General features: G+C 42.5%; 2 protein-coding genes across 2 annotated transcripts; both read left to right on the plus strand.

The window, feature by feature from the left end:
• Positions 1-584: 584 nt before the first annotated feature.
• On the plus strand, positions 585-15,472 carry WBP11 (WW domain binding protein 11). Its single transcript, XM_026117072.2, has 12 exons — positions 585-766; positions 2,193-2,326; positions 3,041-3,072; positions 3,639-3,732; positions 4,128-4,324; positions 4,946-5,079; positions 5,754-5,953; positions 6,724-6,918; positions 7,572-7,673; positions 8,008-8,325; positions 10,235-10,417; positions 11,137-15,472. Exons 2-12 carry the CDS (start codon positions 2,263-2,265, stop codon positions 11,568-11,570), a joined length of 1,953 nt encoding a protein of 650 aa, XP_025972857.2. The 5' UTR covers positions 585-766; positions 2,193-2,262; the 3' UTR covers positions 11,571-15,472.
• A 1,341-nt stretch (positions 15,473-16,813) lies between these two features.
• On the plus strand, positions 16,814-17,515 carry LOC112993415 (histone H2A type 2-C). The gene has a single exon (XM_026117056.2). It carries the CDS (start codon positions 16,895-16,897, stop codon positions 17,282-17,284), a length of 390 nt encoding a protein of 129 aa, XP_025972841.2. The 5' UTR covers positions 16,814-16,894; the 3' UTR covers positions 17,285-17,515.
• The last annotated feature ends 834 nt before the right edge of the window (positions 17,516-18,349 follow it).

An 18,349-nucleotide genomic window follows, 5' to 3' on the forward strand; every position in this document is an offset into this window, starting at 1 on the left:
AGGTGTTTATTGGCTTTTCCTTCCAAAGCAGTCAAGCCATCATCAGTTCGATTTAAACTGTAACCCCTGGCGCAACAGACCAAACACCACACAGCCCAGGCTTCCTCTACACACTTTCCCCTGTCCCTCTCTTCTTTTAACCTCTCAATTTTTGTAATCCTCCTCCACCCCCGAGTGCTCTCCATCCCTCTTGCCTCCACGATTTTTTCTTCCAGATAGTTCGCTGTCAAGACACGACCTCCTCTCTGAGCTTTCCGTCCGCCCCAGCCCCACAGCCTGCTCTCACTGCCCTTCCTGGCCCCCAGGGACACAGGGACAGGGAGCGACCCGCCTCACCCCGACGACAGCTAGTACACCTCCCCCGCCTGAGGCCCCTGAGGCAACGGCCGCGCCTAACGGTCACCCAGGTCACGTGGCACTCGGCCCGGGCGCGGCGCGCCGAGCCCCACCCCTCCCCCACCTTGCGGGGCGGTGCCGGCCCGTCCCCTCCGCCGCCTGACCCCACCCCGGCCTCCCGCCAGCCGAACCATAGAGGAGTCCCCGTACAAGGGAGAGAGGAGGAGCGGAATCATAGAGTTGGAAATGGCGCGCTAAGCCACTACTTCCGGAGCGCGGTTCTGGGCGGCGCGGCACGGCAGGCGCGCCTTACGGCGGCGCGCCACTCGGTCCCGGTTCAAGATGGCGGCGCGGCCGCGGCAACGAGGAGCGCGGCCGTTATAGAGGCCGCGGCGGCGGGAGGGAGCCGCGCGGCCTGGCCAGGCGCAGGGTGAGAGGAGCAGCGCTGGGAAGGGAGGGGAAGCGGGCAGAGGAAGGCGGCATATAGTACTGCCTTCCCTTCCTCCCCTTTCCATCCCCCCCCCGGTTGGGGGAGGGGAGCGGAGGCTGTGGTGTCCCTTGTGGGACACTTTCTGCCCCGGTTCTCTACTGTCAGTATTAGAAATCTGGGAAGTGCAGCGTGCATGTGCAACTCGTAGGCCTGTCCTCTAAGCATTCCTAGCTAAAGAAATGGTAGTGTCTTCCAAAAAAAATGTATCAGTGTAATTTATTTTTGTAAGTAGGACATGTAGGTTATCAGTGATCACAAATCGTGGGATGCTGTTGCTCACAGTTGGCCTGCTGTTTGTGTACTCTGGTAGCATGAACCGTGAGTTCTGTGGACTTTTGCTGATCAGTGCACCGAGTGCAGTTACTGCTTGGAGTGTGTTAGGAATCTGTTTTGTGAGGTGCTGAAACCTTAAATGAGACCTATGCTTGAATTTCTTCATAGTAGGTGAGATGAGGTACATGAATCAGTAGTAGTTTGAAAGTGGCAGCTTTTACAGTGACGGGAGAAGGATGTGTGGGGCAAGCTGCAGCAAGGGTGTCGAGAACTTTGGACTGAACTTGTCACTGCTTGTTTGGATGCAGTATGGTGACTTGAAAGTTGCATCCCATCAATTCCCAATTTGCAGGATGTTTTAGTTTTTGGATGGAACCTGTTGTGTATTTTTTTTGGGTGGTGTTTTGGATATGAGGGGAGAAAATGCAGATTAGAATTGTGAAAAAGGGTGCATGCACAACTGTAGTTATGACATCCCTGTAGTCATCTGTAAGTTTAAAACTGTTTGAAAACAGGAAGTAATTCTTTCCAGAATAATCTTTCCTTTCTCTGCCTGTCTTGATATAGCCTAAAATGATACCAGTGGAAGTATGGAGGTAGAAAATATACGGGTGAACATGGCAGTGGTCTGTGGTGAGGATAAAGAGACGTGAATGTGTGCAGAATACTTGCCGATGGATACAATGGGTACTGGGAAGAGGAGTCATGGACAGCTTAGAAGTGAGGAAGGGAGGAAATTTGCAGGAAGCATATGAAATGAAGTGGAATGTAAAGGTAAAAACTAGAGAGCTCTTGTGAGAGTAAATGAAAAATGAGAAAGTCTCTGATGTGCTCTTAGAAAAGCATAATATGTGTGATTTTCCCCCCACACCCCAACTGACATAAGCTGGAAGCTTCTTGAGTTGACTCTTGGAGTGAATAACTAATTAGTTGTTGATTAAAATAGGATGATTCTGTTATAAATGCCTGAGGTTGCATGAGGATTTGAAGAGCTGACAAGTATTTGAGGGAGCAACCTACTGATTTAGAGAGGGGAAATAATCATTCTCAAACTATTGGTGCACAGGATATGAGACTTTGTTATATTTTCCAGGTGTCTCTCCTTTTTTTTTTTTTTTTTTTTTTTTTTTTAAATTTTTTGAGACACAAGAAAAAACGCCAAGATGGGGCGGAGATCTACATCATCCACCAAGAGTGGGAAGTTCATGAATCCCACGGATCAGGCCCGTAAGTATCCATAAAAGCTAAATGGGTATGAACATGGGGTCCTGGAGTGACAGATTTAAAAAAAAACAAAACAAAACTTTATCTCAGAAGAAAAGTCCTCAAAAGTCCTCATATATGAATATGAACGGATTTCCCCAAATTTCAGAAATATTATCTTTGTTGGTATAAATTTATCTTTGCTGATATTAAAAACTTCCCAAGAGAGATACTTGCTTGCATGCTGTTGATGCTGTGCAAGTATTTCTCTCTTAGCTTTTACTTTAGCTATAGGTGTTCTAAGGTCTCTTTACTTAGCTGTCAGCTAAACCGCAGACTTCTTGTGGCATAGTTAATCTTTCCAAAGCTAGAATCTGAGGAATGTGTTGAATTTTGTAAATACTCTGGTTGGACAAGGAAATCATCTAATCCTGTTTTGTTTTGGTTTTTTTCCTTTTGGTAACATGTCTGGCCTGTTATCAACATTTCTTGTCTGTATGGAAACAGACAAGGCGTGGAGATTTCCAATCTTTTTCTTTCTGCACAACACAAATGAAATAGAATTTTATTTCTAGCCATATTTCTCTCTCAGTGAGAAGATGAGATAAAAAGTTATGTTTTTGTGTAAAACAAGTCAATTGTTGAGAAACGAAGCAGTAGTCTTGATGAGGGAGAGGTTCTTCATGGACATGATTGTCTCTCTCAAGTTATTTTCTTTTCCTTTTTTCCCCTCTCTAGGTAAGGAAGCTCGGAAAAGGGAGCTAAAGAAGGTAAATAAAGAGATCAGGAGCACTTACTTGGCATCCCCTGTATTATACATCATATTTGTAATTGTAATGGGCCATGACTGATGGGTAGACTGCAGATGTTTCAGTTGGTTTTGCAAGATTCACTTTGGAAAATACTATCAAAACAAATACTTTAAGGAAATAGAAATTTGGTTTTGATTAGCAGTATCTCTTTAATCTGCTATATTTTAACTTGAGGTGATTAAGACTTTTCAAAGCATTATTGTAAGTTCTTAGAAATAAAAAAAAAGCTTACATATTTTTTGGCATGTTTTATTGTACCCCTTTGGTTAGTTGGTTTAATTTGCTGGTTATATGTGTCTTAATTGGAGTGAATACATTATGGAAGCATTTATAAGTAGAGAGTGGAATTAAAACTCCCAGTAGTTTTAATTACCTTTACTTTTGATTGTACTGTGATTAATATTTGCAATGCATTTTGAAATGCCTTTTTTCAGCCTGAGAGTATTGAGAGACAAGTCTTTGATACAAAGGTTCTGTCTCTTCTGTGACATTTTTCTCATCTCCTTGATCTCTGATATTCTCAGAACAAAAAGCAACGGATGATGGTACGAGCAGCTGTACTAAAGATGAAAGATCCAAAGCAGATTATCCGGGACATGGAAAAATTGGATGAGATGGGTGAGTGAGTAGTACTAGCTGTTGGACTTAGGCAGTGGTTTTTTGTAGACACCAAAGAATAGTTTTTAGGGACAGTTGAGAGACTAAAAGAGGCAGAATAACTTTGTTTCTTTCCTATTAGAAACTCTGTGACAGGGAGATTCTGTGAATAATTAAGGAGTTCATGATTTGAAGTGATTTGTTGTCTCTGAAGGCAACATTTTTGGAGAGGATGGCTGCAATAAAGACTGAGTAGGTTGTGTGGCAGAGTAGAGTTGAAGGAAGGGGTTGTCTTAAGGCTGAAGACTTCCTGAAAATAGGTATTGGAAGTTGTTTGTTTTAAAGTTTTCATTCATCACAGTTGTAGAGTAGAGTAACTTCTGAATTTTTGTTTTATTTTTGTTGTCTTGGATTAGAGTTTAACCCCGTACAGCAGCCACAACTTAATGAAAAAGTACTAAAGGATAAACGCAAAAAACTGCGTGAGACTTTTGAGCGTATCTTGCGGCTCTATGAGAAGGAGAATCCTGACATCTATAAAGAGCTGCGCAAGTTGGAAGTGGAGTATGAGCAGAAGAGATCACAACTCAGCCAGTATTTTGATGCTGTCAAGGTAATGCTGCTTATAATTATAGTGGCTGTGGCTGTGGCAGCTTTGTCCCCTCTTCAGATGTGACAGTTACAAATGAAGGGAGATTTGTCTGTGAAAGTGCAGTAGATTGTTCTGTGAGTTTCAGCTAATTCTGTTGAAGGAAATAATGAGAATCCTCTCGTGCTCATTTAAAGAGCTTCTTTTGAAATTCCTCCCTACCATATTGGAGAACATAACGTTGCCCAAGTGTGAATATCTATAAGATTTTCCTTTGGAACATGCAGCAGCCTGTGATTCATGCCTTCTAGATAACCAAAAGATATAGGCATAGTTGTCTTCAGCATCTTTGCTTTGGGTCTAAAGGGGAATGGAAACCTGACTGGGTTTTGGTTAAAATACTAGAGTTTTCCACAGGTATGCTGCATGTGGTGTGTCTTGCACTGGAGGCTTTTAATATTGATTTTCTCCAGATGTCTTTGTCTTGGACTGCTGCAAGATAACATGCTATCAGAACAGGCACCTTTGGCAAGTGATGGCAGGTCCCATGTGTTCTGTATCCTGTGGTGTAAAGAAGCTGTTTGGTAGCTTCTGTGGGATTAACCCATTTTCTCTCTCTCTCTTCCTTCCGCTCTGTCTGCCTAGAATGCTCAGCATGTTGAAGTGGAAAGTATCCCCTTACCAGATATGCCTCATGCACCCTCCAACATCCTTATACAGGACATTCCCCTTCCTGGGGCCCAACCACCTTCTATACTTAAGAAGACATCAGCCTATGGGTAAGAGGAAAAAGAAACTTGGAGGGGAAGTGAAAAGTAGCACTTGTATTACTGGGGAGGAGCTAGATGTTACTGGTAGAGGTAATATTGAGTAGTGGAAATTGGAAACTGTGAGAGAGTGAATTGTACTTTACTTTTTGTCAAATCCGTTCTTTGCCTAGTATTTTTTTTTCTTTAAGCTGGTTTACGAGTAGTACACTATCTTCTGGCACTTGTCTTTCTGCATATCAATTCAGTCTAAAGCCCTGCCACATTGTTTGAACCTAAATGCTTCCTTAAGTTGCTCTGTATGTTTTCTTTTGTTTTGCTAGTATTCTACTTTACTTGTTAGTGTGGTTTCTTACTCTAGGCTATTTCTTTCTGAATAGTCTTCTGTTTTCACTAACTTTGAGGTCTTCATTCTGCTTCCATGATGGGATTCAGTGTTTGGTTTATTTCAGTCTTCTCTTAAATCGTCTTCTGAGAAGCTTTCTTTTGTCTCATCTTCATGAATTGTGTCTTTGTATGAGGCTGTAAACTCCTTCAGGCAAAGTCTTTTTTTTTTTTTTTTTAATTATATCTGTTTATAGAATGTTTCTGTAGGAAACGATGAGAGAAGGAGTAAAGAATTCTATTAATCTCATGTTTGTGTATGTCTGTGTTCTTCTGGCTTCATTTCCTTTTTTTCTTTCCAGACCACCGGTTCGGTCCATTTCTGTACTTCCACCTCCCGGGCTTGGTGTTCCACGTTTACCTCCAGGCAGGAAGCCCCCTGGACCTCCTCCAGGGCCACCCCCACCTCAAGTCCTACAAATGTATGGGCGTAAGGTGGGCTTCACCTTGGAGATGGCTCCTCGAAGGCGCGAAGAAGATATTTCTTACAGTTCTGAAGCAGGTAAAAAGACTTCCTCATCTCTCTCTAAATTTTTCCTAGACTTCTCTGTTCTGTTATGGATAGTTCTACTGTAAACATAGTGTGTCTTAGCTGAGGTGTTCTTTGGGAAATATGGGTGTTTATACTACCTGAGGAGGGTTTCATTGTAAGTGATTGTGCCAGTGAGGTGATTCTGGTATATTTCATAATTTAATACCTGCAGTTTTGTTAGCATCTATATTTTTAGATGCTGAAACTACTAATTAAAACTTTCAGATACTTGTTTTCTTCATTATGTTGCATAGGCCGGATATCCTGTGTGTTTGTGTGCGTGTGTGTAAAAACACATTTTTTTTAACTTTCTCAGAGAAGCCTTTTCCTTTTTCAAGAGAATTAAAACAAACCTGGGCATGCACTTGCTAGGAGAGTCCTTCTTTTCATGCAGTTACTGTATCATGTCTAGAAACTTTTGCCAATGAAGTGATTAGCTTTCCTGTGTACCGGAAAAGACTGAAGTATTTCAAAGAGGGAGAAATTGCTGAATAGAAATGAAGCAGTGAGGTTTGGGTGGGAGTTGTCTTCATGGAAATTAGCCAGCAGATTTAGAGCAATGAGGAACCTTATGAACAGAGTCCCCCAAATATTCCTTCTTAATATGTATTAAAGAATAAAGGAATGACAAAAAGTTCACTCTATCGATATGGAGGTTTTCTAACTGCAGACTTCTAAAATACTCTTTCACACTTGTGTGTTTGGAATGTATGCATTTCCTAATACTTTGCTTCCTGCAGGACAGCGAGGGCATGATGATGATATCTCCAGTACCAGCGAAGATGAAGGCTATCCTGAGGATATGGATCAAGACAAGCACGATGAGAGCAGTGATGACAGTGACAGTGATAGGTCAGATGCAGACAGTGAAGCTGAGGATTTCCTGCATCGTGATAATGACAAAGAGCGGGAAGGTGGCGAAGAGAAGAAATCAGGTCAGATGGGAAGTTATAGACTGGATTTTGATTTGTCAAAAGAAAAATATTATTTAGTGTGTGTGTGTGTGTGTGTGTGTGTGTGTGTATACACACACACACATGCACACACTTAGCAAATTAACTCTGTTCTAGCTCTCCTAAACCTCACTTGGAGAATTTGAAGGTTTTTTGTTTTGTTTGTTTGTTTGTTTTTAATAAATAGACCTGTATGAAATTATCTAGATGTGAAATATCTGAGTATGCCTCATACTTTCCAGGTTGAGCTATCTTCTTAACAGTGAGTTAGACTGTTAAGGTCACAAACCATGTTTAGCCTAAAATGTTGAATTAGCACAGGACCCTACAGAAAATAAGCCTCAGTGTAAAATATCGTTGCTATTTAGTGACTTGAACAACACTTTTAAAGTGACTAAATTTCATATTACTAATGCTTTTAGACATTTTTTTTTCTTGATTTGTTTGGGGGAATTCAACCGGTAGAGAATTCTACCAGTGATAGAGGCTAGTAAAATTTTAAAAAGTCAGTAATACCCCTATTAACTCTTACATAGGAGCATCATTATTTTAAAATGAAGTATTATCCACACCAGATAGAAAACTTTCATATGTCTAATTTTTTTTCCTCTTTCTTCATGCTTTGCTTTCCCCAGGTCATAGTGTACGGTTTGCAGACATGCCTGGGAAATCACGAAAAAAGAAAAAGAATATGAAAGAACTGACTCCGCTCCAGGCCATGATGTTGCGAATGGCAGGTGAGTAATACAGATATATCTAAGTGAACCCATATTTCAGGTGGTCATAGGAAGTTACTTCATGTTCTCTTTTATGCCTCTGTATCACATAGCTCAAGTTCAGGTTTGGTAGTAGAAGTTTTAACCCCCGCAGGAAAGTATAGCTCTAAGTGGCAGCACTACTTTTGCTTTTTCCGTGAAGTAAAATGGGGTCGGTTTTATTTTATTTTTTTTCAAAGTGATATTTTTCTTTTCTTTTTTTTTTTTTTTTCTTATTCTATGTACTTAAGTTTTTCTGTAGTATTCAAAAAAGAGAGTAGCCAAGAGCTGATTTTATAAATATGACTGTTTTCAGGTCAGGAAATTCCAGAGGAAGGGAGAGAAGTGGAGGAATATTCAGAAGAAGAAGAGGAGGAGGAAGAGGACTCAGAGTCTGAAGAGACAGCACAACAACAACAGCATCAGCAACAACACAGTGAGGAAGCTCTTGCAGAGACTGGGTCATCTACTGCAACCTCCCAGGCACAACAGCAGCAACCTCCTCCACAACCTGTTCCTCCAACTCAGATACAGGCACCTCCTATGCCTGGGCCACCTCCTCTAGGACCACCTCCAGCCCCTCCGCTGAGGCCCCCAGGCCCACCCACTGGCCTTCCTCCTGGCCCTCCACCAGGTGAACACTTGATTTTTCTCTGGTTTGAAGGTTGCAGGCTCTCAGTACCGCAGACAGTTGTTTATTTGGGGGTTACGAAGCTGCAGAATGGGGATGTCGTGGGTGAGGAACAAGACCTCAGCCTGGCAATTGCTGAGACGTACATGGTCTCTTGCATCTGTTATTGCTGCACTGTGCTGTTGAGGCATCGGACCAGTGTGGCTGTAGTCAGCCTGATGATATTAGTTCATTTGTAGCACTAACACTAATGGGTAGCAGCAGAGCCAGTGTTGAACTATGAAGAAGCCCACAGAATGCTATGTGCCTTTCTACTGATACCTTGGCCCCCAAATGAGGAAAGGTTAAAGAAGCTTGGGAGCTACTATCCAATTTTAGTTTTAAACAAGCTACAGTATGAAGGCTTCTGTTATTCCACTCTCTGAAGGTATTTTGGTCTTGTTAGGGAAGAAAACCATCCTCAGATGAAATAAGCATTAAACTTGAACTTGCATCAATATTGGGAGGCCTAGAGACTACCAGCATGTGATCAATATCATTTTTTTATGGCATATGACTTGTTTTTGGAGGGCAAGCACCTAATTTTCTTGGGTCTAGAGAAAGACAGGAGTTTACTTTCTGTAAGTTAGTGGGGTTACCATTTACCCGAACTGGATAACGGTTTGCTTAGTAATAAAAACGTACTTAAATCTATTCCTTGAGCTTTTATACTTACATCACAAAGACCAATATTTTAGTTGGAGCGTAGTGAGGGGGAGTATCTATAATTATTTTAATGTATTTTATTCTATATGGCACATTAACAGCAAGATTTAACAAGGTGGTGAGGGGGAGGAAGCAAAGTTCTTTCTGATATTTCCTCTCTTCTCGCACCACCTTCAGTTTTCTTCTTGGTATCTCTGAGGAGGGGAAACTTTAAAACAGTTATTTCATTAGAGCAAGATTTTTTTTTGCTTCCCTTCAGGCCAGAAGGGCAATTAGATTCCAGAGTGAAAGTTCTTTTACTTTTAGCTGTTTAAATTCAGACAACTTCAGCTCAATAGCAGTTTTCGGCTGTTTTTCCAGTACATGGGGAAGAACCCTTTTCAAAGCAGCATCAAGATGAAAGGAAGCCTGTTGTTGTGTGTATGGCTTATTGGGAATAAGATATCTGCATGCTCCAGAATTCAGATTTGTTCAGAAAGATACAGAGGAGAAATGATGAACCCTTTGAAATAGAACCATACCAAACAGGTGTTAAGAGCAGAATGACTCTGTCTGAGCTCAATTCAGCTGTATGAGAAAGTGATTCGATTTATCAAAAAAAATTGCACCCAATGAAATGGCTGTTTGGGATAAGGAAGAGGACTTGTTTCATTATATTTGTCTGGGTTTCAGTACATCAGGATGTTATATATTTCTCTGAAGTATGTGGCTGTGATGTCAGAGCCACACTTGCACCCTTAAAGAAGGCAAGTTGTTACGGCCACCTGACAAACCAACTGTGACAGGATTTTGAGGTTTAACACAGTATCACTGAAATGTTCATCTAATGGAAAACTTTTGGCATTGGTACAACAACTAGTGTGACAAAGTGATTCACTCACATGCCTGCTTATCAAAATGGTCACCTTGGTTTTTAGTGTGGTTGGGACAGCATCAGGAGCTGAAAAGGGCCTAGCACCAGGCCTGTTAAGCTCTTCCACAGGCAGTGGAATATACCCGATTATTCTAAGAAACCAAGAAAGGACCAAGAAACTTTTCTCTGACTTAGGTCTTCCATTTCTCGAGACTTTCAGAAGTTGTATTTAATCTGGCAGCTGGCTAGTAATAGACAGCTTTTGAGTTCATGTCAATGGTCTTCAATATTACCTGATGTGATGGTTCTTTTATCCATTAAAGAAGTTTCTCTTTTCTGTATGTATGCTTTCAGGAGCTCCTCCGTTCCTGAGACCTCCTGGGTTACCAGGACTGCGTGGACCTTTACCACGACTTCTACCACCAGGCCCTCCGCCAGGGCGACCACCTGGCCCTCCCCCTGGTCCCCCACCAGGTCTGCCCCCAGGTCCTCCTCCACGTGGGCCCCCTCCTCGTCTGCCACCTCCTGCCCCACCAGGTAAAGCTTTCTGTTTTCTTTGGAGCAGCGTGTCTCCCTGCCTTATTTTCCTAGTACACTTAAAACCTTTACTGTGATGATCAAGCCAGTAAGTCTTTTTTGGGGGAAAAATGGATATTCCTTTTGGCCTTAAATAGTGCCCTGTTACCAGTTTGTTTGTGAGGCTAAAAGTACCCCCTTAGGAAGTTCTTCCTGCCTGGTCCCTTGTAGCTGTCTGTTCCTGGGTAGTAATAATAATAAGTAATTCAATATTGCTCTGTGTAGTTTGCTAGCAAGAAATCTGTCATTAAAAAAAAAATGGGGGAGGGATTCAGAGTTTACAATTTTTCTGGACTGTATTTCTGAATAATACCAGAGTGCAATGATGATGGGGGAGTTTATGCTGCCTGGTCATACATGTCTGATGGTTCTGATATTTCAGCCAAGTGGCTGACTGAGAAACTTTATTTTCAGCTTAGAACAGGGTAATTTGAAATCTACAGGTTCCTGCATATTGTTCTACCTCTTTCAAAGTCTGAGGAGCACTTTTCTTTCCTCAGCTTTTTCTTCTTTCTTCCTTTTGGGAGCCAGTGGTTGGTGCAGGATTGAAAATAGTCTCTGACGCTGGCGCAGTTGCATCTTGTTGATGTTTCTTTACCTTTTGAGCCTGTGCACTTTTCTGTCAAAGGTTGTCAGGCTCACAGTGTGGAGCCAGCTCATACTTTCTTTTCCTCTTGCAGGTATCCCTCCTCCTCGCCCAGGCATGTTACGGCCACCTTTGGTGCCTCCATTAGGACCTGCCCCACCTGGGCTTTTCCCACCAGCTCCCATTCCAAATCCTGGGGTGCTGAGTGCCCCACCCAGCTTGATTCAGCGTCCCAAGGCGGATGACACCAGTGCAGCCACCATTGAGAAGAAAGCTACAGCCACTATTAGTGCCAAGCCGCAGATCACTAACCCCAAGGCAGAGATCACTCGCTTTGTGCCCACTGCCTTGCGAGTGCGCCGGGAGAATAAAGGGGCTTCGGCTGCCTCCCAGAGAAAACCAGATGATGAGCCTACTCTCCCATTAACCAAAGCAGCCCCTAAGGCTGGATCATCTGCCCCTATCTCTGTACAGACAAAGGATGATGTGTATGAAGCCTTCATGAAGGAAATGGAAGGTCTCCTGTGACCTGTCATAGTCCTAGTCAGCTTTCCTGCTCTTTGAACACAGATCAGGCTCCCGCAGAGGGAGGAGAACAAAAGGCCCTCCTGCAAGCAGTGAGAGGGCTTGCATGACAGGGACTAGTTCCCTACCCACAGGTTATCTTGCCAGTATGCTCTGAATAGAGACCACGGCAGATGAGGGGTGACAGGACCTCATTTCAGAGCTAGAATGTCCACTTAGTGGAAGGAAATTGCAGTCAAGAAGGTGATGCTGCTTTCCTCAAGCCCTCTGCCTTCCTTGGTGGGAGGTAATGGTACTCTGAGGGGGTATGATAATGCTCTGCCTGGAAACCTTTCACTTCATGAATGCTCTGGTGAGGGTAGTGGAGCAAACTTTTAAGGAGCTAGAAAAATGTTAGCAGGATTTCATACACACACATGGTTGTCAAGTTTTTATTTTCTGTACTGTTTTTTTCTGTAAATATTTTATAATCCTGTCGCTTTTTTAGTTGCAGTGAGATTGATCAATCATTTTTTCTTCCAGGGTAGTCAGGGAGGTAATTTGTTGCGTATACTGTACACTGGAATTTTGCACCCTGTCCCCTCTACAGTCATCTTGATGGCTTTTAACCGACAGGGGAAATTTCATTTTGTCTTGTGAAAGACAATAAATGTTCAGTGTATCAAAATACCAGTTTCCTTGTGATCTGTATAAATCTAGCATATGGATGGAAAGGGAGGAAACTCTTCATAGACCTTGAGGAAGATGCAGGCATTCTGACCCTCACAAAGGAAGAGCAATAGCTATGTTGTAAATTATTAAGAATATATATCTCTATTATCCTTTTATTAAAGTCTTTTATATCCTTGTTTCAACAGTTCCTGTATGTCCCTTTCAGTCTTTGCTGGTGGATGGTAGAAATTTTAAGTCCTGAAATACCCCTCCTAATTACAAAACATTTTTTTTTAATTTTTTTAGTATACTCTTATTGAAAGGTTTACTTTATATCAAACCTTAGATATCCACTAGATGCATCTCGGACAGACTAAACTTGTCTTACATAAAAATTGGTAAACAACTTTAATTCTAAGATCTTGACAAATGATTTCACAAATGTTACAAGTTTTTTGTTATAAAAATCAGTAGATGCAAATTCTGTGAAGTTAGTGCTCTTAAACTGCAGGGTTTTTTCTTTTTCTAGGGTCTTCTTTGTTTTCTAGCTTAAAAAAGCATTCTCTCTCTTGGCTGAAATACGCCTTTTAACTTCATTCATTATGCTTCAGTCAAATACATTCCAATAACCCTTACCACATGCAAGAAACAAATCTTTTTGGTCTGTTTCAAATAAGAATAAAACCTCTTGGGATAATGTAGACAAATCAGCTTCAAGACCTGTGGGATTAATTGTGTTGGCAATAAGTCTTCCCCAAATTGTTTCTTCAGAGCGAATTGTATTTTCAAAACACTTAAGTTTCGTCTGAAACACTGTATTTAAGCACCAAATTAATACTAAATTGCATATTTATATAGGAGTCTTTATCCTGCAGGGTTTTGTAGGTTAAATATGTCTTGCATTAAAACTATGGTTTAATCTAAGTGTTGAGATTGAGAAAATTTAGTTGTCTTCATTAAAGTGCTTGTAGTGAGTGGCTTAATGGCTTGAAAGTGAGTCCTCTAAGCATGTATCAATTTCTAGATGAATATATCCAGACTGTGTAGTGGCTTTTTTGTTTTGTTTTGATTAAGAGAGTTTCTGCTAGTCTTAGGCTGCCAGACTACTAGATAGCCAACTATAGGCATCATTTGAGATACAAGCATCAGACTTAGCTAAATGTTCGGTGTTTTAAGGTTAAGTCCCTTTTAAGGTGACAACCAAAATTATTAGTTACCCAGACTTAGTTACACTTCAAAACTTTTGATTCTGTTTTACAGAATTCTGGATACAAACATAAGTTTGTACAATGGTTCTCCTCCTGATTTAGAATCCAATTGCAGTTGTGTAGGTTTTTTTGAAGTGATATTTAGGGGGATATTCTCTTCTTTGTTTATTGTAAAGATACTTATATTTTTTTCTTCGTTAATAAGTGAAATGTGAAAATGATGATTTGGGGGAGGGAGGGCATAATTTTATTTCATGATACCTTTGACCTTGGGCTTAATAGGATTATTGACCCTCCCTTCCAGGAAATAGGTTGAGGAGAATAGGAATTGTACTGCAAGAAAAGGACCTCTTTCTCCGTCATCCAAAGTCAATAAAAGCTCACTAGCCACCATGTGATTATATTAATAATCTGCAGGAATCACTGGATTCATTCCATTCATTCTTCTGCTTTGGTCTGATTTTTTTTTTTTTTTTTAATCTTTTATGTGCCATTTGCCATATCCTCCTCTAGGTAAGGCATCTCTTCTCCTGTCTGGGACAGGAGTAAGTGGTTGCCTGTTCCTATCCTCTTTGAGACAGGGGAAGACTCGAGGGCTAGGATGCCTCCTGTGTCTTGTAGGGACCAGCCTCATACAGGAGGCTTCTCGCTCTCCTGTCCCAGGAGCAGTTGTGTTCTTGTTTTCAGGGAAAAAATGTGAGTTTGGGAGTTGTATGACTAGCTGAGAGCACATGTGTAAAAACTGGCTGCATGTGAGACTGAGGTTTCATCCTACTGACTTGGTCTGTTTTTTTTCTTTAGCTAAAATAAATGGGGGATTTTTTTCCCTTCCTTGTTTTTAATACATTTCTAAGTGTGAAGAGCACAAAGCAGGAAACTCCTGTTTTTATCAGAGCAGTAGATCTATGGTTGCCCTTGCTTCAGTCCATTCACTCATGTAATAAACTATTTCTTCACCAGCCCCATAAATGATGGGCCACGGCAGGAATGTCAAATCCAGGTGATCTTTCTGGATTGCTGACAACCTTTTCTTCTCCAGCATCAGTCAAAGCAGTCAGAAATGTTTGTAAAACAATTTGATATCTAAACTGACGTTACTTGGATCATCTAGATGAATGTTTCCATTTATCCACATGTAGATTTTGGGGCTCTGGTAATGACTCTGGGTGACTGGAGCCCTTCACCAAGAACAGGTGAACGAGCTTTGCTTCGGCTCAACGTTTGCTGAATTATGTAAGGTTTTGTGCTTGTATTTCTGTCAAGAGAATACAGGAAATGCTCCTTTGTATTTGTACTGCTCTGTGACTCAGAATTCTGAGACCAGGCAGAAAAGGATTTAATAAGAAAGTGTGTGAAATACATATATATTTCTTACTGTTTATTTATTGAGGAAGAATGGAATAAATTTCTGGTATTTAAGTAGAAATATAAAAAAAAATAGAAAGCATGTGGTATTTAAAAACAGCTTTTGTCTGTATTTCAACACAGCCTTTGGAAATTATATATTTATATCATGATTGCGCTGGTCATGGACATATTCCTGTTACACCATCTTCTCTTAGCCCTGGACAACTAGCAACATAAACCTAGCATGGTTTACTTAGGAAAAGCTTGCTTGGTTTCACACATGCACTTTGTCAGCTGCATGAAGGAATATATATCTTATGGTTACAGCTGTGCCACTTTATTAGTTGATTGTATCTCGTTTTTGTGGTGTGCTCATACAGTGCTTTGGGATTCTTTTCTCTAATACTACCTGGATTTTGTGGTAGCATCTTTCATCTGTGGCTCTGGGTGCTATTTACAGTAGAGGTAATGACTGTGGTGGGAAGCAGGCTGGGGGGGGCTGAGGCACGGAGAAGCAATGGGGCTTGCCTGAGGTATTAATGACTGGACAAAGATGGAAATAAAGAGGACTCCTGAGGTTAATTTGGTATAATCCATTGAATGCTGCTGTTGATGAAAGGTGCTTCCTAAAGGTTATTAGATTTTTCAGAACAGCGAGCTGATCTTGTTTGCCCAGAAATAAACGACTTGTGTCAGTAATTAGTGTGTGTGCTGCAAAGGTCTTTTTCTTTTGCTTTGTTCATGATCCTCTTGCTGAAATATTCTGAACAGTTTAGATCAAAATTCCTATTATTGTAACCTCTTGGAAAGAAGAATTTAGTTGAAAAGTCTTTTTGGGGAGGTGGGGGGGAACACACCTACTATGAATTGGCCTGGTGGGAACAGGTGTTTTTGCCTTTCTCTGTTATATGGCAATGCTGGTATCCTTGGTAAGCAGCAGATTCTGGCACCCACATTGCTCACTTCGAAATGATTTTATGATACCCATATCACAGGAGCTGAGAAACATTACAGGAACCGCAAGTTAGACTGCAACAGCATCAAGGAACGAGGATGGGAACACAAAAAGCAACCCTGCAGGCCGCAAGCGCACTCGGACGTGCGAGGTGTGCTGCCCTGTGCAGTTAACTGTGAGAGCCGAAGCCCAAGCCGTGGGGAAAGCAGGAGGAAAAGGCAGCACAAAAGGCAGCAGAAGGCTGTGGCTAATTCCAGAGCATGGATTCCTTCATTGGCTTAGAAAAGGATAACATCTGTCCTTGCTGGAAATAGATTAAAGAAAGAGAGATGTCAGGGAACACAGAACCCACGCAACTTAGAACAAAGGGGAAGGAAGAATGAACAAGAATCTGTGTCCATGGAACAGTAACAGCCTGTAACAGACAGACATCCTCGATCTTGGTGAAGCAAAAGCATCGCAGCCTGTACTTCTCATGCTTTGCCGAATAGCCTCAAAAATAACGTAATAGCTTGACTAGAGCACTGTTTCAGTGGTGTGTTTCTGGAACAAGATAAGCTAAGTCTGTGACATGTTCATGTCTGGTATCGTACACATCTAGTAGAATATCTTCCTCATATTCCCCTAGAATTTTTGAAGCGCTAGATACAGGTGGACGGCAGGACAATTTCCAGAACGAGGGAGCTGGCTTGGGCAGAAGACCCCTCTGTCACTTCGGGGCGGCCGCGCGCTCCCATTCGCTTCCTGCCGGCCGTGACCCTCCCTTCACCAAGATGGCGCCGCGCCGTGGCGTCTGCTGGGTTTCTCAGCCGGGGAGGGCGGGGCGCTGTCACGAGCGGAGCCGAACGGGGCGGGGGGGAGGGGTTGCACCGCACCCGTCCCGTCCCCCCAACCCCGGCGGAGGGCGTGAGCATTGCCGCCCGCCCCCCTGCGCGCGCGGCCGGAGGGCGGGGGCAGCACGAGAGGCGGGGCAGCCGCCTGCTCCCCCATTGGATGGATTTGGATCCGCAGCGCCATTGGACGCGCCGAGCCAAGGCGCGGAACAGCCAATCGGAGAGCACGCCGGGCTGCGCAGGGAAGCTATAAAAGGGGCCGGGTAGGGGGCGGTGTGACGCTGATTTCACGTTGGCTGAAGCAGTGGTGGCTGTAGGAGAGCGTCGGGCACTATGTCAGGCCGCGGGAAGCAGGGCGGGAAGGCGCGGGCCAAGGCCAAGTCTCGCTCGTCGCGGGCCGGGCTGCAGTTCCCCGTGGGCCGCGTGCACCGGCTGCTGCGCAAAGGCAACTACGCGGAGCGGGTGGGCGCCGGCGCGCCGGTGTACCTGGCGGCCGTGCTGGAGTACCTGACGGCCGAGATCCTGGAGCTGGCGGGCAACGCGGCGCGCGACAACAAGAAGACGCGCATCATCCCGCGCCACCTGCAGCTGGCCATCCGCAACGACGAGGAGCTCAACAAGCTGCTGGGCAAGGTGACCATCGCGCAGGGCGGCGTGCTGCCCAACATCCAGGCAGTGCTGCTGCCCAAGAAGACCGAGAGCCACAAAGCTAAGAGTAAATAAAACAAACCAGAGGAGCGTTTCCACCTCGAGTAACTCAAAGGCTCTTTTTAGAGCCACCCACTCTGTCATAAAAGGGGCTGTAGAACTTAATGAAAAAGTTGTTTTGTGTGTGTTCTGTTTTTTTTTCCCCAAGTTTATGCTGTCAGAAGTTAGGTGTTTTAAGTGTTTGGCTTGTAGGCAACACAATAAAAGTGAAACATTAAAAGAATCGAATTTCAAACAGACTGGAAATTATACATGTTAACCTTTGGAGAATATGCACTAACAAAACAAAACAAATTCTGTGTCAAAGGAGTTGCTTTGTTCTGGTAGGAATGAGAAAGACACAACGTTGAATATTGGTGCAAGGAAAAAAAAAACATGCATCCAGCAATCCTTTCCTCCTTCAACTTAGTCCTATGGCAATTTGAATCATTAATGACATTCAAAACAACCCTGCCCACCTCTAAACAAATTCCAAGTTATGGACTTTGTCATTTTCTGTTAACAATAGGCATTCAGAACTATTAATACAGTTTACTCATTGCTTTGAGCTATCATACCCATTCTCTCTCTGGAGTTTGCATAAATTTGAGAATAATTTGTAACGACTTGACAGGCAGTTTAAGGTAAAAAGGACTGTTGCCAGTTTTGATTCAATGCTCTGTATGGCACTGAACATAGTAAAGATGCTAAAATAGGCATGAAGATCAGTGGTTATAGGACAATAAGCACATTTTAATAGCTCTTGAGAATGAACGTGAAATTGTAGCACTACTAACACAATAGCGAGAGGAAAAGAGCAACTTTCAGTCGGCCTTTGTAAAAAAGAAGAGTCATAGACAATAATAAAATATCAGAGAATGACTTTTTTAGTTGTCTATGCTATGAGAAATCAGCTGCATTCATTTTTAAATTGTTTAAATGTGGTCTTCACAGAGTGTATGGGAAGGCTTTCCCTCTCTTCCTAGCAGCCAGTCATTTTAGAATAATAGATACTTCAGAGTTAAATGTGCTAATTTCAATCTTACTGCCAATGCAGGAATCAATCACTGTACAGCATGAATGTAATATTTAGCATTCTGC

This window comes from Dromaius novaehollandiae, chromosome 1 (genome assembly GCF_036370855.1).
Source record: "Dromaius novaehollandiae isolate bDroNov1 chromosome 1, bDroNov1.hap1, whole genome shotgun sequence".
NCBI lineage: Eukaryota > Metazoa > Chordata > Aves > Casuariiformes > Dromaiidae > Dromaius > Dromaius novaehollandiae.

Coding starts and splice junctions, on each gene's coding strand:
- WBP11 (XM_026117072.2), top strand. CDS start 2,263: ATGGGGCGGAGATCTACATCATCCACCAAGAGTGGGAAGTTCATGAAT. Junction 2,327..3,040: donor GAATCCCACGGATCAGGCCC/GTAAGTATCCAT, acceptor TCCCCTCTCTAG/GTAAGGAAGCTCGGAAAAGG. Junction 3,733..4,127: donor GGAAAAATTGGATGAGATGG/GTGAGTGAGTAG, acceptor GTCTTGGATTAG/AGTTTAACCCCGTACAGCAG.
- LOC112993415 (XM_026117056.2), top strand. CDS start 16,895: ATGTCAGGCCGCGGGAAGCAGGGCGGGAAGGCGCGGGCCAAGGCCAAG.